Source organism: Lutjanus erythropterus, chromosome 4 (genome assembly GCF_056507025.1).
Source record: "Lutjanus erythropterus isolate fLutEry1 chromosome 4, fLutEry1.hap2, whole genome shotgun sequence".
Lineage (NCBI taxonomy): Eukaryota > Metazoa > Chordata > Actinopteri > Lutjaniformes > Lutjanidae > Lutjanus > Lutjanus erythropterus.
The window spans coordinates 32,418,509-32,433,716 of record NC_139320.1 but is presented as its reverse complement, the minus strand read 5'-3'; the positions used below and the strand labels follow the sequence as shown (position 1 = coordinate 32,433,716).

At 42.1% G+C, this 15,208-nt stretch overlaps 1 protein-coding gene across 1 annotated transcript; it reads right to left on the bottom strand.

Annotated features, from left to right (window-relative positions):
- Positions 1–7,318: 7,318 nt before the first annotated feature.
- Positions 7,319–8,251, bottom strand: LOC146328667 (olfactory receptor 5P76-like). The gene has a single exon (XM_084716467.1). It carries the CDS (start codon positions 8,249–8,251, stop codon positions 7,319–7,321), a length of 933 nt encoding a protein of 310 aa, XP_084572593.1.
- Between the last annotated feature and the right edge of the window lie 6,957 nt (positions 8,252–15,208).

Below are 15,208 nucleotides of genomic sequence, written 5' to 3'. Positions count from 1 at the left end.
ACAGACATACCTGTCTGTGACTATATTGTCTAAACAAGGCCTTTGTGGCTGCACCAGTAGAATTATTATATCTGCAGATCATTTCTAATGTACAAATCATGAATGAGAACAAAGGCACTCATTTTTTAAAATAATGCAAGCAGATCTTTTTAAACTTTAAATTTATATTCAAAAATAATAAATGCTAATAATAAATACTAAATACTAATACCACTAATACCAATACCATTTACTATGTGAAGTGCATAAACAGATCCAATTTTATCACTAGAACCAGTGCATCGTACTTGCAGTGTACAGTGTAATGTTATTATACAGATTTTATTGGATTATTTTTATTAGTAGATTGAGATGAGATGTTTCATTCATCTCCAGGAGGGAAAGTTGGCCTGACAACAGCAGAAGAAATAGACCACAGATGTTGATAAGAACAAAATACAGACAGGGAGAAAAATACAGATAAGAAACAAAAAGTTTGAAAAATATGCAGTGTGTTCTGCTGTATCAGTATGTGTAAACAATGTGCAAAACCAAAAGTACAGGTTTCTGATCATTTGAATCAAAATGACATAATGATTACAATGTAGCATAATGTCAATATATCATATCATAAATCTATAAAGTAAAGATGAGACTATTAATATGTAAACAAGATTTTAATCTTTGGTTGAGGTGGAGCTAATTTAATTATTGTATATACAGTATGTCACAAAAGTGACTACACCCCTCATGTTTCAGCAACCATTTTATTATATCTACTCAAGGGATAATACTAAAGAAATGAAACTTGGATATAACTTAGAGTAGTCAGTGTGCATCTTGTATAGCAGTATAGATTTAACTCAACACACAGCCATCATTGTCTAAATAGCTGGCAACACAAGTAAGTACACCTCACAGTGAACATGTCCAAATTGTGCCCAAAGTGTCAATACTTTGTGTGAGCACCATTGTTATCTTGCACTGCCTTAATCCTCTTGGGTGTGGAGTTCACCAGGGCTGCACAGGTTGTTACTGGAATCCTCTTCCACTCCTCCATGATGACATCACGGAGCTGGTGGATGTTAGAGACCTTGCGCTCCTCCACCTTCCGTTTGAAGATGCCCCACAGGTGCTCAATAGGGTTCAGGTCTGGAGACATGCTTGGCCAGTCCATCACCTTCACCTTCAGCTTACTCAGCAAGGCAGTTGTTGTCTTGGAGGTGTTGTGTGCTTGGGGTCGCTATCATGTTGGAAAACTGCCACGCGGCCCAGTTTCCGAAGGGAGGGGATCATGCTCTGCTTCAGTATGTCACAGTACATGTTGGCATTCATGGTTCCCTCAATGAACTGTAGCTCCCCAGTGCCAACAGCATTCATGCAGCCCCAGACCATGACGCTATCACCACCATGCTTGACTGTAGGGAAGACACAATTATCTTGGTACTCCTCACCAGAGCGCCGCCACACATGCTAGACATCATTTGAGCCAAACAAGTTTATCTTAGTCTCATCAGACCACAGGACATGGTTCCCATAATTCATGCTCTTGGACTGCTTGTCTTCAGCAAACTGTTTGCGGGCTTTCTTGTGAGCCAGCTTCAGAAGAGGCTTCCTTCTGGGACAACGGCCATGCAGATCAACTTGATGCAGTGTGTGGCGTATGGTCTGAGCACTGACAGGCTGACCTCCCACTTCTTCAACTTCTGCAGCAATGCGTGCAGCACTCATGCATCTGTTTTTTTAAACCAACTTCTGGATATGATGCAGAGCACGAGGACTCAACTTCTTTTGTGAGCCTGTTGAGGCCTGTTTAGAGTGGAACCTGTCTTGAAATACCCCTGTATGACCTTGGCCACCATGCTGTAGCTCAGTTTCAGGGTGTTACCAGTCTTCTTACAGCCTAGGCCATCTTCGTGGAGAGCAACAATTCTATTTCTCACATCCTCAGAGAGTTCTTTGCCATGAGGTGCCATGTTGAACATGTACCCAAAGCACCAAATTTAACAGCTCTAATCCATGACACACAAATTTGTATGGTCCAGTCAAGCAGGGAAAAACATGAACATGATGAGTAGGACAGGTGGCTTTGCATGTTTGAACAACATGTACAGGTATCACTGAGGGTGTACTCACTTGTGTTGCCAGCTATTTAGACAATAATGGCTGTGTGTTGAGTAACTTTCAGTGGATAGAAAATCTATACTGCTAGCTGTACGCTGACTACTCTAAAGTATATCCAAGTTTCATTTCTGTAGTATTGTCCCTTGAGAAGATATAATAAAATGGTTGCTGAAATGTGAGAGGTGTTCTCACTTTTGTGACAAACTGTACTTTAGATAATTTGATCTTTAAAAAAGCATCACATTTTTTAAGATAAATCATTATCTAACTTTAAATGCAATGCTGTAAACATCCCATTTCTTTCTGAAATGCGGAGGAAAAGCAGGCTGCTGCACAATTTTAGTTGCACCATGTTGGACCCTGGTATAGGTTAGGGCCCTACCATAACAGTACAGGATAGCCACGATGGCAAGTAGCCTGACTATCACTGCCATTGATTTGGCCAGTAAACACAAGCAAAAAGTCCTTTGTCCTTTGTTTCTGGACACGTTGGCACCGGCTGATTCTGCTATCCCCTGTGGTCGTAGGGACGATACCTCTGCAGCTCCATCCCATCTAATATCACCTCTCGATGCATAACCTGTTCAGGGATTGCATTCCGTTTCTACTCCTAGTTGCTCCAGAAGTATCCTCCAGTACCACAGTAGAGTCCAGTGGGCTCATAATCCCTTTTCGGCCAGTCTAGCAGTATTGTCTGATTTGGTAATTCTAGGTATGGTGGGCCATATACATTTCCAGGTTTGTTCAAAGTAAAATGATCTATCTTCACTACTCATTTTAGTAACTTATCATGCATTTTCTGGCACTGACTACAGACAGCTGGTCTTCTTGTGTTTATAGCTTAGTTCTCCGGTTGGGAATTCTGTTTTGATTCTCAGTTTACTAAGAAGGAATGCCGGAATCACAATCTCAGACACTTGGCATGAACTGATGAAGCTTCTTGGATGAGAGGCGAAACGTCTTCAAAGACATATAAACAAGTCTTTTGATTTAATCTTTCTTAAGAAACCACTACAGTATTGAACAAATTCTCCATTCCACTGGCAATTGCACCCTGCTGGCTTTATTTTTGTCCTTCGTAGATCCCACTGAGTCAAGATAATTAACCTGGGTAGCATGGTCACTTGGCAAAACCTACAAACAGGTATGTTCTTGAATTCACTTCTTGCTCCATCTGGCTTGAGTGGTTTCTTACTCCTGGGCCTTCCCACTGGACTGTTAGAGTAGATAGTTTCGAGCAAACTGCACAGGAATTTTTAACTTCCCTCAGCTCAATCACTTCCTTCTCCACTGACAGGAATCCTCATTTAGCACATTCTAGTTTTCTCGGTCCCCTGCGTGCCCAGAGTCCTGAGGGTGTTCTCCTTAGGCAACCACCCCAGAGACAGTGGCCACTCTGACATAGGGGGGTGGGTTCTGTGCGTTATTGGCCATTCTTGGATCCTGGTTTTCTCCTAGCTAGGAATTGGCTTGAGCTGCTCAACTCCTTGGATTCCCTTTTTCTTCAGTAACACTGTATTACTGTCTAAAACTTTCTCTACTATGTCAGATATTTCGTACTTAGCTTTGACTGCAGTGTCTGTGGCATGGTCTCGGGCCTTGATCCATACCTTCTGTCTGACATGGACTGGGAGTTTTAATTCCAGGGCCAACTTCTTATCTTTGTTGCCCAACCCCACTTCCTGTGATGTAAATGGGCGTCCATTCAGTTCCTTGGAAGGGGAAGGCCTGTCGACCCGGTGCCTGTCATTCAAGACCTTCCCAATCTCCAGGGCTTGGGTGCTCCATTCCATGGTGTTGCCATTCTTCCCAATCCAGTTCTTTACCAGAGCAGTGGTTCCCTCCACTACCCCATTGACTTGCAGGGCGTAAGGATGTGAATAAACCCTTATTACCCAGTTCTGCTGGCACCACCGGTCCACTTGTGAGTTGCTAAAATGACTACCATTGTCTGTCCACAACTCTTTTGGTATCCCCAGTTAATAGCATGCCTGATCTAGCATGCTAACTACACTGCTGCAGTTAGCTTTTCTCACTGGTTTGACAATCACATATCCTGACATATCCAGCAGCAACAAAAGGTATTTCTCTCTCCCTTTCTTCCCTGTCACCCCCATTGGGCCGGCTACATCCATGCATACCAATCCCCATGGAATGGTTCTCTTTATGTTGAGGCCACCCACCCTCTGTCCTCTACATCCTGCATTATATTGACCACATACTTCACAGTCCTTGAGCGCCTGGTGAACTCAGCCTCCTAGAATCCAAAGTCGCTGCTTCTCCAGTTCCTTCTGTTTGGGCATGGTACCTGCATGGCCCAGTGCTTCATGTACAGCCTGCACCACTTCCACCACGGATTCCTCTGGGACCACCCTTCCTTCGGGTGTTTCGTCCCACTTCTTGGTCCAAACAACGATCATTCTTCTCTGTTGTGTGTAGCGATCCACTTCATCATTTCCTTGCCAGTTTGCTCCCTCCTTCCCATGGGCCTTCTGATGCACCACATCTAGGTCCATGTTTAGCTATAGTTCAGCTTTTTTCTTTCACAGGTCTCGATGGGCCACCATTTTGCCTTTGGCATCCTCAAATCCATTCTCTTCCCAAATGGTGAGGTCTGCTTTGAGAGCCTGAGCGCAGTAGTAACTGACTGTTATTATCCTTGCCCTCTTTATCTTGCACCTTCCTAATTCTAGGTCCGTCCAGTATTGCAGTTACTTCACTTCACAGTACTATTCTGTGCCACTCAGCTGGGGGGCTTCTTCCACCTCACCTTTATGCTGAGTTTTCTCCAGCAAGCCTCTCTGCTGTAGACTGGTCCTAGTCTGGCACCTGTCCGGAATCGTTGGCAACCCCTGATTCCTTATAGCTGTCTCTTCTTCTTGCCCCGACTTTCTGCCGAGACATGTGGTTCTCTAATGGGATTCTTCTTTTTTTCCTTCTTCTTCCCGATGCAGGTGCTTCTGGTGCTTGGAAACTGGCTTGGCCTGCTGTTTTCAGAGCTTTTCCTGATTCTCAGTCCACTCTACTATGTTCTTCAATGATTGGATCATGGGGGTAACATCACTGGTTATTGATGAGATGAGGAGGAGGGATGGGGGGTGCAATGTCTGAAGCTTAGTTCCCTGTCTGCTCTCACAAGCTGAGGTCTCTGTGAAGCACAACATGCTACACTCCTGGTACTCCCTCTGCAGCCTGGTCAGTGCCATGAGCTCTTCCATCTTACTGGGGAGAGATCGTACGTTGCCCATGATCACAGATGGTCTCATGCTCACTAAAGCTACAGACTCACAATAAAACACCACTTTGACCAATCAGTCTGCAGTGTTTTTTAGTTTACCTTTATCATCTGGACGGAATCCAAAATATGTACAGAGACATTTTTCTTCTTTTTTAGTAGCTAGTCCTGTAATTTTATTTCCCTGGCAGCATGTTTGTTTGTTTAGCTGTACAGCCATGCAGAGACCGACCCCTGCTGCTGTGTACTACACACTACAATACAATATTTTCCTATCACTTTAATAAAAAGCGGGCCATCTGTATTTAGGACAAACATGCAATGAACAAAGTCAAAGTCTAATCTGAATCCCTCTGACAGACAAAGAGGTGAACCTGGCAACCTCCTATTCTCACAGATGTATCATACTGGATTATGATGTGCAAAAAAATGGAGGCAACATGGGGTAATACTTAATCAGAATCAGTTTTATTGGCCAAGTATGTGTACAGATGCAAGGAATTTGACTCTATTATTCCATTGCTCTCAGTGTACTCAGTGTACACAAGAATAGACATTCATTAGACAGAACAGCTGAGAACAGGGACAACAAAACAGAAGCAATAAAGCTAAACAAGGCCAACAAAGAAGAAGAACTGACAAAATAAAGTCTATTTACAATTCAAGTGTTGTGGAAGTAAATTATGAGCAATGCAAATAATGCGAAGCAATATTAATATATTAGAAATATATATAGTACTAATAATATGAATCAATTTAATATTAACCGTGGATTGGATGATCATGTTCAGTATATAACATGTCTGTATACAGTATATTGTGCATGCATGATTTATATTTGTAGTAACAGTGTGTGGTGATATGTTGATGTTAAAAACAGGACAGTGCATTCAAACTGTAAAAAGATGGAATGGATGTCAGTGGATGTTGTTGACACTGTTTGACTGGTTGAAGTGTTCATCAGAGTGATGGCCTGTTGTTGGAAACTGTGTGACTGATTTAAACCGTACAGTGATGGATGTGCAGTGTCTGAAATCAAAAGATATCTGACAGAAACACTCAATAAAAGTTTTGTGAGCTCAGACGGGACAGTGAGTGTTAAGAACAACTTCGGTGTCAGGGTGTCCACAGTCTCTTTACAATTTAAAAAAAAAGTATTACAAAAGCAATTGAGGAGATATGTTAATCAGATTTGTTCTATGTACTCAGTAGTTATCAAAGTTTTTAATCCTTATTCATGCTTCACACATGAAGCAAAAGATCACTGATGTCATTGCCACCATTGATGAGGCGATACTACAGTGAACATGGAAAGAAACTGAGTACTGTCTTGATGTGCTTCATGCAACTAATGGTGCCCATATAGAGGTGTATTAAATGAGGCAAAAAAAAAAAAAAAACCTTCATTATCTACTTTTTATTTTGTAATAATTTCCACAGATTTGTCTATCCAGTTACTTTTGTAATAAATTTGTTAAATTGTACAGAGACTTTATGGACACCCTGGATAATCCAATAAAATCTGTATAAAAACATAACTTGAAATATGCTTCACTGGTTCTAGTGATAAAACTACGTTTGTGCATGCACTTCATAAAGTAAGTAGTATTTGTTAGTATTTAGCATATATTATTTTGGAATATAAATCTAAAATTTAAAAAAATCTGCTTACATTACTTTTAAAAAGGCCTTGTTTATAACTGTAATTAAAAAAAATAAAACCATTTTGTTTCTCATTGTATATTATATATAACTCATATGAAACAACATGATGCAAACTAGCATTTCTGAAAATGTTGCACAGATTGTTCATTAATGTTGTGGTTGCATGTTTCTCTATTTACACAAACAAAAGAGGTTTGGAAAATTGAGTTCATCTACTTTATTTGTAACATATCAAAATGCACAATTATATATTTTAATACTTCAAAGATCTGATGAAATTAAAGCTAAAAGGTAAATTTATTAGAAGACTTAATATCAATATCCAGCATTTGACATCAGACTTTTACTCATGACACGGATTTTTGAAAAATTCAGACCATACATTACAGGGTTAAAAAGTGGAGGACATGTAAAAAAATATAATGATAAAAATATTCGCATCATATTAGGTACACTGTTCATATTAAACCTGCTCTGTAATATTTCAAAACTTGCTCCAACAGAAAAGTTAAAGAGAGAAGCGAGGTGAGGTGTGCAGGTACTGACAGCTTTTTGTCTGGTCTCTTTAGAACCAGAAAAACAAACAACAAGAATCTTCATGTACGTAAAAATTATAAAAAATAAAGCACCAAAAATTGTGCCAAAACATATAAGGAGACCGTATACATTAACTATGATGGGATCTGAGCATGCCAGCTTAATAACTGAGTGGCTATCACAGTAAACCTTGTGAATGATGTTCCCACACAGCTCTAAACCTGATTTAAAATATACTGTATATGTAATACATGTAAGCAAAGGATATAACCATGTTAGAGCAATAAGTGTGGCAATCTTGTTTGATGTCATACGTGTGTTATATTGTAGAGGATAACAGATTGCAAGATATCTGTCATAAGACATGACGGCCAAGTTTAGATATTCAATACCTCCATACGTATACACACAGAAAATCTGCAGGAAACAAAAAGGAAGAGAAATAATGTGAATGTCAGAGAGAATCTGAATCAGAAGGAAAGGAAACAATCCTGTACTACCATACAGTTCATTTACAAACAGACTGCACATAAAAATGTACATTGGTTCATGTAAACTTCTGTTCAGACAGATAACCACAATGAGAAAAACATTTACACTGACAATAAACATATATAAAGTCATGATAATCATGAAATATAAGTACTTTAACGTTCCAGTGTCAAAGTAGGCAGTAAGTGTGAAATATGAAACCTGTGTAGAGTTTATCATCGTCCTTCTTTAAGTTCACTGCTGTTCAAACCAGACAAGAACTATATTACCTTTTGTTCTGGATTTGTAACAGTTTAACCAGCTTCAGTTTGGACTTGATTTGCACAAATTTAATCTTCAACATGAAGCACACATGAACAGAAGTCTGTGTAGTGATACTAAACAGATTCATTATCATGGAAAAAACGTTCCTAAACTATTACTAACTATTTTCTTTTAAAAAGCACAGTGATATTTTGGTTAACATGTACAAAATATCTGTGATATTATGTAAATTGCATTCACCTGCTGTTGTCAGACTGTGAGTCCCTCCTAACTGAGCAGAAACTCTGCTTTGACTTCTTTTAAAGTTTTAAAGACAGAGGACACCCACAGCAGCAGCGTGACCTCATTATGAAAAGTCTCAGTCATTGATACTCATGTTTAATTAATGTCAGTAAAAAAGTTAACTTCTTCTTTTTGCATTGCTTTCGATGTACTCACTTGTCGTCTACAGTCATTTCAATGAGAGGAAGGCAACAGAAGCGAAGCAGTTTCAGTTGCAGCAGTAGGGGTAAGAGGTCATAAATACCCACGTGAACATGCACAGATTTTTTTACGTGAACATGCACAGATTTTACTCTGCCCCTCAGAATTTGCCATACTGAACTTCTGGTGGTTTCAGGTTACACAATCAAGTTATGCCCCCCCTTACTTTATTGCACACATGGTCATAGTTAATTGCTGACGACAAGTCCATTCTAGTTCTCGTTGACCAAAGTGCAGCATTTGACATGATAGACCATGAGATCCTCTTGGAGGGTTTGGAAACCAGGGTGGCCTCTGGTGACTAGGTTTGGGCGACTGGATGAATATATCACCCGTCGACAATGGGCTGCATCCATCGCCAGTTGGTTTTCTTGGCTGATTTTGGGGCAATATTTGTCATTTGATTTTGCTAATGTAATGGTCTGAAGAGTGACAGCTGTTGCTCCGCACTCTCATCCACCAGCACAAGACACACCCACTCAGCCTGCACAGTTGGACTCTTTGCACTCTTTTCACAATTTGAATTAAAGATTTAATCAGACCAAACCAGAGCTGGTGGTTATTGGAAGAGGGGACAGACTAACAAAGATAGTTTAGTTTAGAAGAGTTGTACATGTTCTTGTGTTGAGTTAGATTGAAGTGTGAGAAGGAGTTAAGCCAATTAAGAGAGAAACATAAATTCAAAAGGTGTATGATTGTATTTGTGTTTCAAATGGAAAATAGGTGTAATGATATTTAATTTCTTGAAACTTTGTGAGTTTATTGGACGTAATGAACATGCGCAGCATGACTTGAGAGGATGGAGGAGATGGGAGCGGGGATGAAGGTATTGCCAATCGCTGATGGATGGCCTGATGATGGTCGGTTGGAAAATTTTAACATATTGCCCAACCCTATTGGTGACTCTGTTCTACAGTGATTTAGTTCGTACCTCAGACAGACGTCTGCCGCAACAGGTGTCCATTGTGGGGTGCCCCAGGGCTCAGTGTTAGGTCTACTTCTCTTTTCCATTTATAGGCTCCCTCTTGACCACCTCATATGCAGAAATAATATCATATTAATAATATTAAAAATAATATCATATTTTTACATGGGTGATGCTCAAATCTATCAAGCAGTGACCCCTCAATTTCCTAAACTGCCTCCATGACATCCACAAATGGATGTCACAAAACTTCTTACATCTAAATTGGACAGACATTTAAATCACGGGTATAGATAATGCAAACTTTCAAACATCAAACAATCATCAAACAGTTCTCTGGCCCATTCAATAACCCAGCATAGCAGAAATCTCAGTGTCATTTTTGATCATAATTTCAGTTTAGACAAACACATCAAATCAATGGTTCAATCCTGTTTTCATCACCTCCATAACATTTCAAGGATCAAAACATTCCTCTGTGCCATAAATCTGGAAACTGTTATTCATGCTTTCGTAACCAGGTGTTTAGCTGACTCTAATTCATCCCTCTCCCATCTCCAGCTCGTCCAAAACTCTGCTGCCTGGATTCTAATTCAGTCCAATAAGTATGACCACATCTCACTCACCCTGACTTCCCCACACTGGTTACCTGTTGCTTTTAAAATAGACATTAAGATATTGGTCATTTCCTAGAAAGCTCTGAGAGGCCTAGTTATTTAGCTGAGCTGTTAGTTCCCTATATTCCTTCTCGCTCCCCAAGATCATCAGACGTGTCGTTGCTGGTTGTTCCAAGATCGAGATTTGTACACAAGGGCGATTGAGCCTTTGCAGAGCTCTGTGGCTGTGGAAAAACCTGTCTGAGGAGATCAGTGCACCAAACTCTGTTCTGTCTTTTAAATCACATTTTTTTTAAAATGGCCTTTCATTGATTCTGTAATTTTATTCTCCTTGTGTTGATGTGTGATGTCTTTTTCTATTTTTAATGTCTTGGTTTTATTGTACAGCACTTTGTATCTTTGTTTTGAAAGATGCTATATAAATAAAGTTTATTGTTTTTCATTATGCTCATGGAAATGCTCTAGTTAAGTAGTTGGCACAGTTGAAAATAGAGCGACAGCTAGAAGAGACTGCTGACATCTGGGAAAGAATGTGAGTTTTGACCCGGGTCATGATAAATTGTATTGTATGGCAATATGTTTGTTCTTGGTTTCTCCTTCCTTGCCAGAGGGTGGTGCTGTTTTCTCATTCCTCATTTCATCCCCAGCATGGGTGCTGATGATGGGCTCGGATGCTGAGGCCGCCTACTTTAAAGTGGCACCTGCCAGTATCAGCATCACTGTTTCCCAACTCCCAACCAGACCATGTCACATCGTCCAACCCAGTCTGAAGAACTTGTTGCCTTTTTCAAAATGTAAATACAGTCCTGGTAGCTGTAGGGGTGGGAAGCCCATTTATTTCACACCCCTTTTTCTCCTGTTTATGATTAGGGAGTCAGGTAAGATACCTGTCTTTATTTTACTTTGCTTTGCCGGTAGGAACGTTAGTTAATTTATCCCCAGATCGTTTTGTTTGTTATTTTGGGCCATGCTCACCCTGACGTCTATCTACCATGCTTCCATGTGAGTGATGAATAAATCATTCTTTGTTGGGCTGCATCAGCCATGCCACTGGTCATCCTAGGGAGTGGGGAAAGAGGTTACTTTGGTGTTGTGCTCAGGTTTTCCCCCAAACCAGGCATAACAATGCAACAGAACATGGAGACAGACTTGGCAGATTTGAGCACATCCTCTGTAAAAAGGTCTTACTTGCTTCTTTGTCTTCGTTGCTTTGGAAAGATACATCATACGGTACCCGGAAGGTCGAGTGAGACCTGGAATGATGGTCGAAATACAGGACAGGCTATTCTGGCTGCTATTAACTAAAAAATAGGGTTTACTGTGTCTCCAAATTTATGTTTTAATAATCTCTGGCCCTGTCCGGGGGACCATCACCCTATCGTGTTGAAGAGGTTTGCGTGTCCCTATGAACATGGGAGCTGTATTGTCTGGAGCCAAGTGCTCCTGGTAGGGTCTCCCATGGCAAATTGGTTTCAGGCAAGGGTCCAGACTAAGAATGGTCCAAAGACCCCATGGAAAAGCAAGGAAAGAGCGAGAATGATACTGCCTGGAGGAAGCCTGGGGCCCCCATCTAGAGCCAGGCCTGGAAGGGGGTCCTGACAGCGAGCGCCTGGTGGCCGGGCACACCACGGAGCCTGTCCAGGCACAGCCCAAAAAAACTACATGATTAACGGTCCTCCATCCTGCGGGCCCATCACCTGCGGGAGGAACCGCTGGGGTTGGGTGCGCTGCCAGTTGGGTGGCAGTGAAGGCAGGGGGTGAATGATTGATTTTGTTATCATATCATCTGATCTGAGGCCGAATGTACTGGACACTCGGGTGAAGAGAGGGCTGAGCTGTTAACTGATCACCATCTGGTGGTGAGTTGGGTCAGGTGGTGGGGGAAGACTCTGGACAGACCCGTCAAACCCAAACGTGTAGTACGGGTGAGCTGGGAACGTTTGGAGGAGGCCTCTGTCTGGGAGATGTTCAAATCCCACCTCCGGCGGAGCTTCTCTGGCATCCCTATGGAGGTTGAGGACATTGAACCAGAGTGGTCAATGTTCAAAACATCCATTGCTGAGGCTGCAACTGATAGAGCTGTGGTCTTAGGGTCATAGGTGCCTCAATGGACAGCAACCCTCGAATATCGTGGTGGACACCAGTGGTCAGGGAAGCTGTCCGTCTGAGGAAGGAGGCCTTCTGGGATATGTTATCCCCGGGGACTCCAGAGGCAGTTGCAAGGTACCGACAGGCCCAAAGGATGGTAGCCTCGGCTGTGACACAGGCAAAGCAGCAGGTGTGGGAGGAATTTGGAGAAGCCATGGAAAAGGACTTTCGGTCAGCACCAAAGTGCTTCTGGAAAACTGTTCTGCACTTCAGGAGAGGGAAATGGGGTACCATCCAATCTGTATATAGCAAGGATGGGGCCTTGTTGACTTGAATGAAGAGGTAATCAGGTGGTGGAAGGAGCACTTTGAGGGAAGTCACTGAGGTAGTCAAACAACTCCACAGTGGCAGTGGGAGCTGTGTCTGGGTCCTCGGTAGTAAGTTGGACTCCTCTCTGGTGGGCATTGGCCCCCATCAGGACTGTGCCTTATCACCAATTCTGTTCATGACTTTCATGGACAGGATATTGAGGTGCAGTCATGGAGGAGAGGGCGTGCAGTTCAGTGGCCTGAGGATTGCAAAGCTGCTTTTTGCAGATCATGTAGTTCTCATGGCATCATTGCTCTGTGACCTCCAGCACTCACTGGATCAGTTTGCATCCGAGTGTGTCATGGCTCGCATGAGAATCAGCACCCCTAAGTCTGAGGCCATGGTTCTCAGCAGGAAACGGATGGATTGTCTACTCCGAGTAGGGAATGAGTCCTTACCACAAGTGAGGGACTTATCTCAGGATCTTGTTCTAAAGTGAGGGGACAATGGAGCATGAGATGGGCTGAAGAATCGGAGCAGCAGGAGGGTATTGCATTCACTCTATCACACTGTTGTGATGAAAAGTAAGCTTAGCTGGAAGGTGAAGCTCTCTATCTACCGGTCAGTCTTCGTTCATACTCTCACCTATGGTCATGAAGGGTGGGTCATGACTGAAAGAACAAAATTGTGGGTACAGACTGCCGAAATTGGTTTTCTCAGGAGGGTGGCTGGCATTTCCCTCAGGGATAGAGTGAGAAGCTGAGTCATCCGTGAGGAACTCAGAGTTAAGCTGCTGCTCTTTTGTGTGGAAAGGAGCCAGTTGAGGTGGTCCGGACATCTTGTAAGGATGCCACCTGGTCGCCTCCCTACGGAGGTGTTACAGGCACGTCCAGCTGGGAGGAGACCAACGGGGCAGACAAAAGACTAGGTGGAGGGATTACATCTCTGCTCTGGCCAGGGAATACCTCGGGATCCCCCAGTCAGAACTGGCTAATGTAGCCAGGGAATGGGATGTCTGGGGTCCCCTGCTGGAACTGTTACCTCCACAACCCGATTTTGGATAAGCAGTTGGATGGATGGATGGATGGATGGATGGATGGATGGATGGATGGATGGATGGATAATCTCTGGCCGATATGCCTGGCTGCCTTTCCTCTCAGACATTTTTCCATCTGCCATCAGCCAATCACAACTGTTTTTTAATATGGGGTGGTTTCTATACAATGGTAGATAGAGGATTGTTCAACAACACTCAGTAAATAAGTGAAATTCTTAACCATTCTTGCTTGATATATGACTTCAGGTGTTCAACAGTTCGGGGTCTCTGTTGTCGTATTTTGTGCTTCATAATGCACCACACATTTTCAATGGGAGTCAGGTCTGGACTGCAGGCAGGTCAGTCTAGTACCTGAACTCTTTTTCTACGAAGATACGCTGTTGGAACACGTCCACAATGTGTCTCTGCATCGTCTCTCTGAAATAAGTAGGGACGTCTCTGAAAAAGACGTCAGGGATGGCAGCATATGTCGTTCCAAATCCCTCCATACCATCACAGCTGCTGTCTGTTGAAGTTCGTGCTGGGAACAATCTGGATGGTCCTTTTCCTCTCTAGCCCGGAGGACACGACGTCCATGATTTGTGAACAACAATCTGAAATGTGGACTCAGACCACAGCACACTTTTCCACTTTGCGTCAGTCCATCTCAGATTAGCTTGGGTCCAGAGAAGTCTGCAGTGTTTCTGGATGTTGTTGATATATGTCTTTCTCTTTGCATGGTAGAGTCTTAACTTGCATTTGTAGATGCAGAGACAAACTGTGTGTTTCATAAAAAGGTTTCACACTACTGACTACTTTTTAAGCATTTATAAAAACAAGGTATTTTGATTCAATATGTTTCCAGGAATATAAAATGGTATAAAATGGTAAATTACCATCAATGACAATTTTTTTATGAGGCCAGTTTTCAGGGTAAATGACAGAGGAAGAATGTCCTTAGAAATCTGTGAAGTATCTCTACATCTGTGAGTTCAGTTTCCTGATCCTATTTTATAATCCTCTGTTTTACAACTTCATATCTGCCTTGTGTTATTAAGACAGAACAGGGTTAGTTTGGGTTATGTTTTCTTTGTATTTTTTCCTTTCTCTCTTTTAAACAGTTAGTAAGCCTGAGTTTGTTTTTGCCCTTCATGTTTAATGATGGAGGCCACTGATTAGGTCCTCTGATAATGAGGTCAGTCTTGTGCTGTGGGCGTCCACCAACCTGAAAAGGTTAAAAGAAGCAGAAGCAGTTTCAGCTCAGTTAGGAGGGACTGACAGTCTCAACATGCTGTTATTCACACAGTGTCATGAACTAACTGTAATGTCACTTTTAATCTAAACACTGTATAGACTTTAGTGAGAGGAAGGGTACGTTTGAGGTGTCCTCTGCAGCTGTTCTCCTGATAATCTGTTTTGTCTTTTCAGTGAATTCTGTTTAAATGAGGAGGATC

Coding starts and splice junctions, on each gene's coding strand:
- LOC146328667 (XM_084716467.1), bottom strand. CDS start 8,251: ATGATAAACTCTACACAGGTTTCATATTTCACACTTACTGCCTACTTT.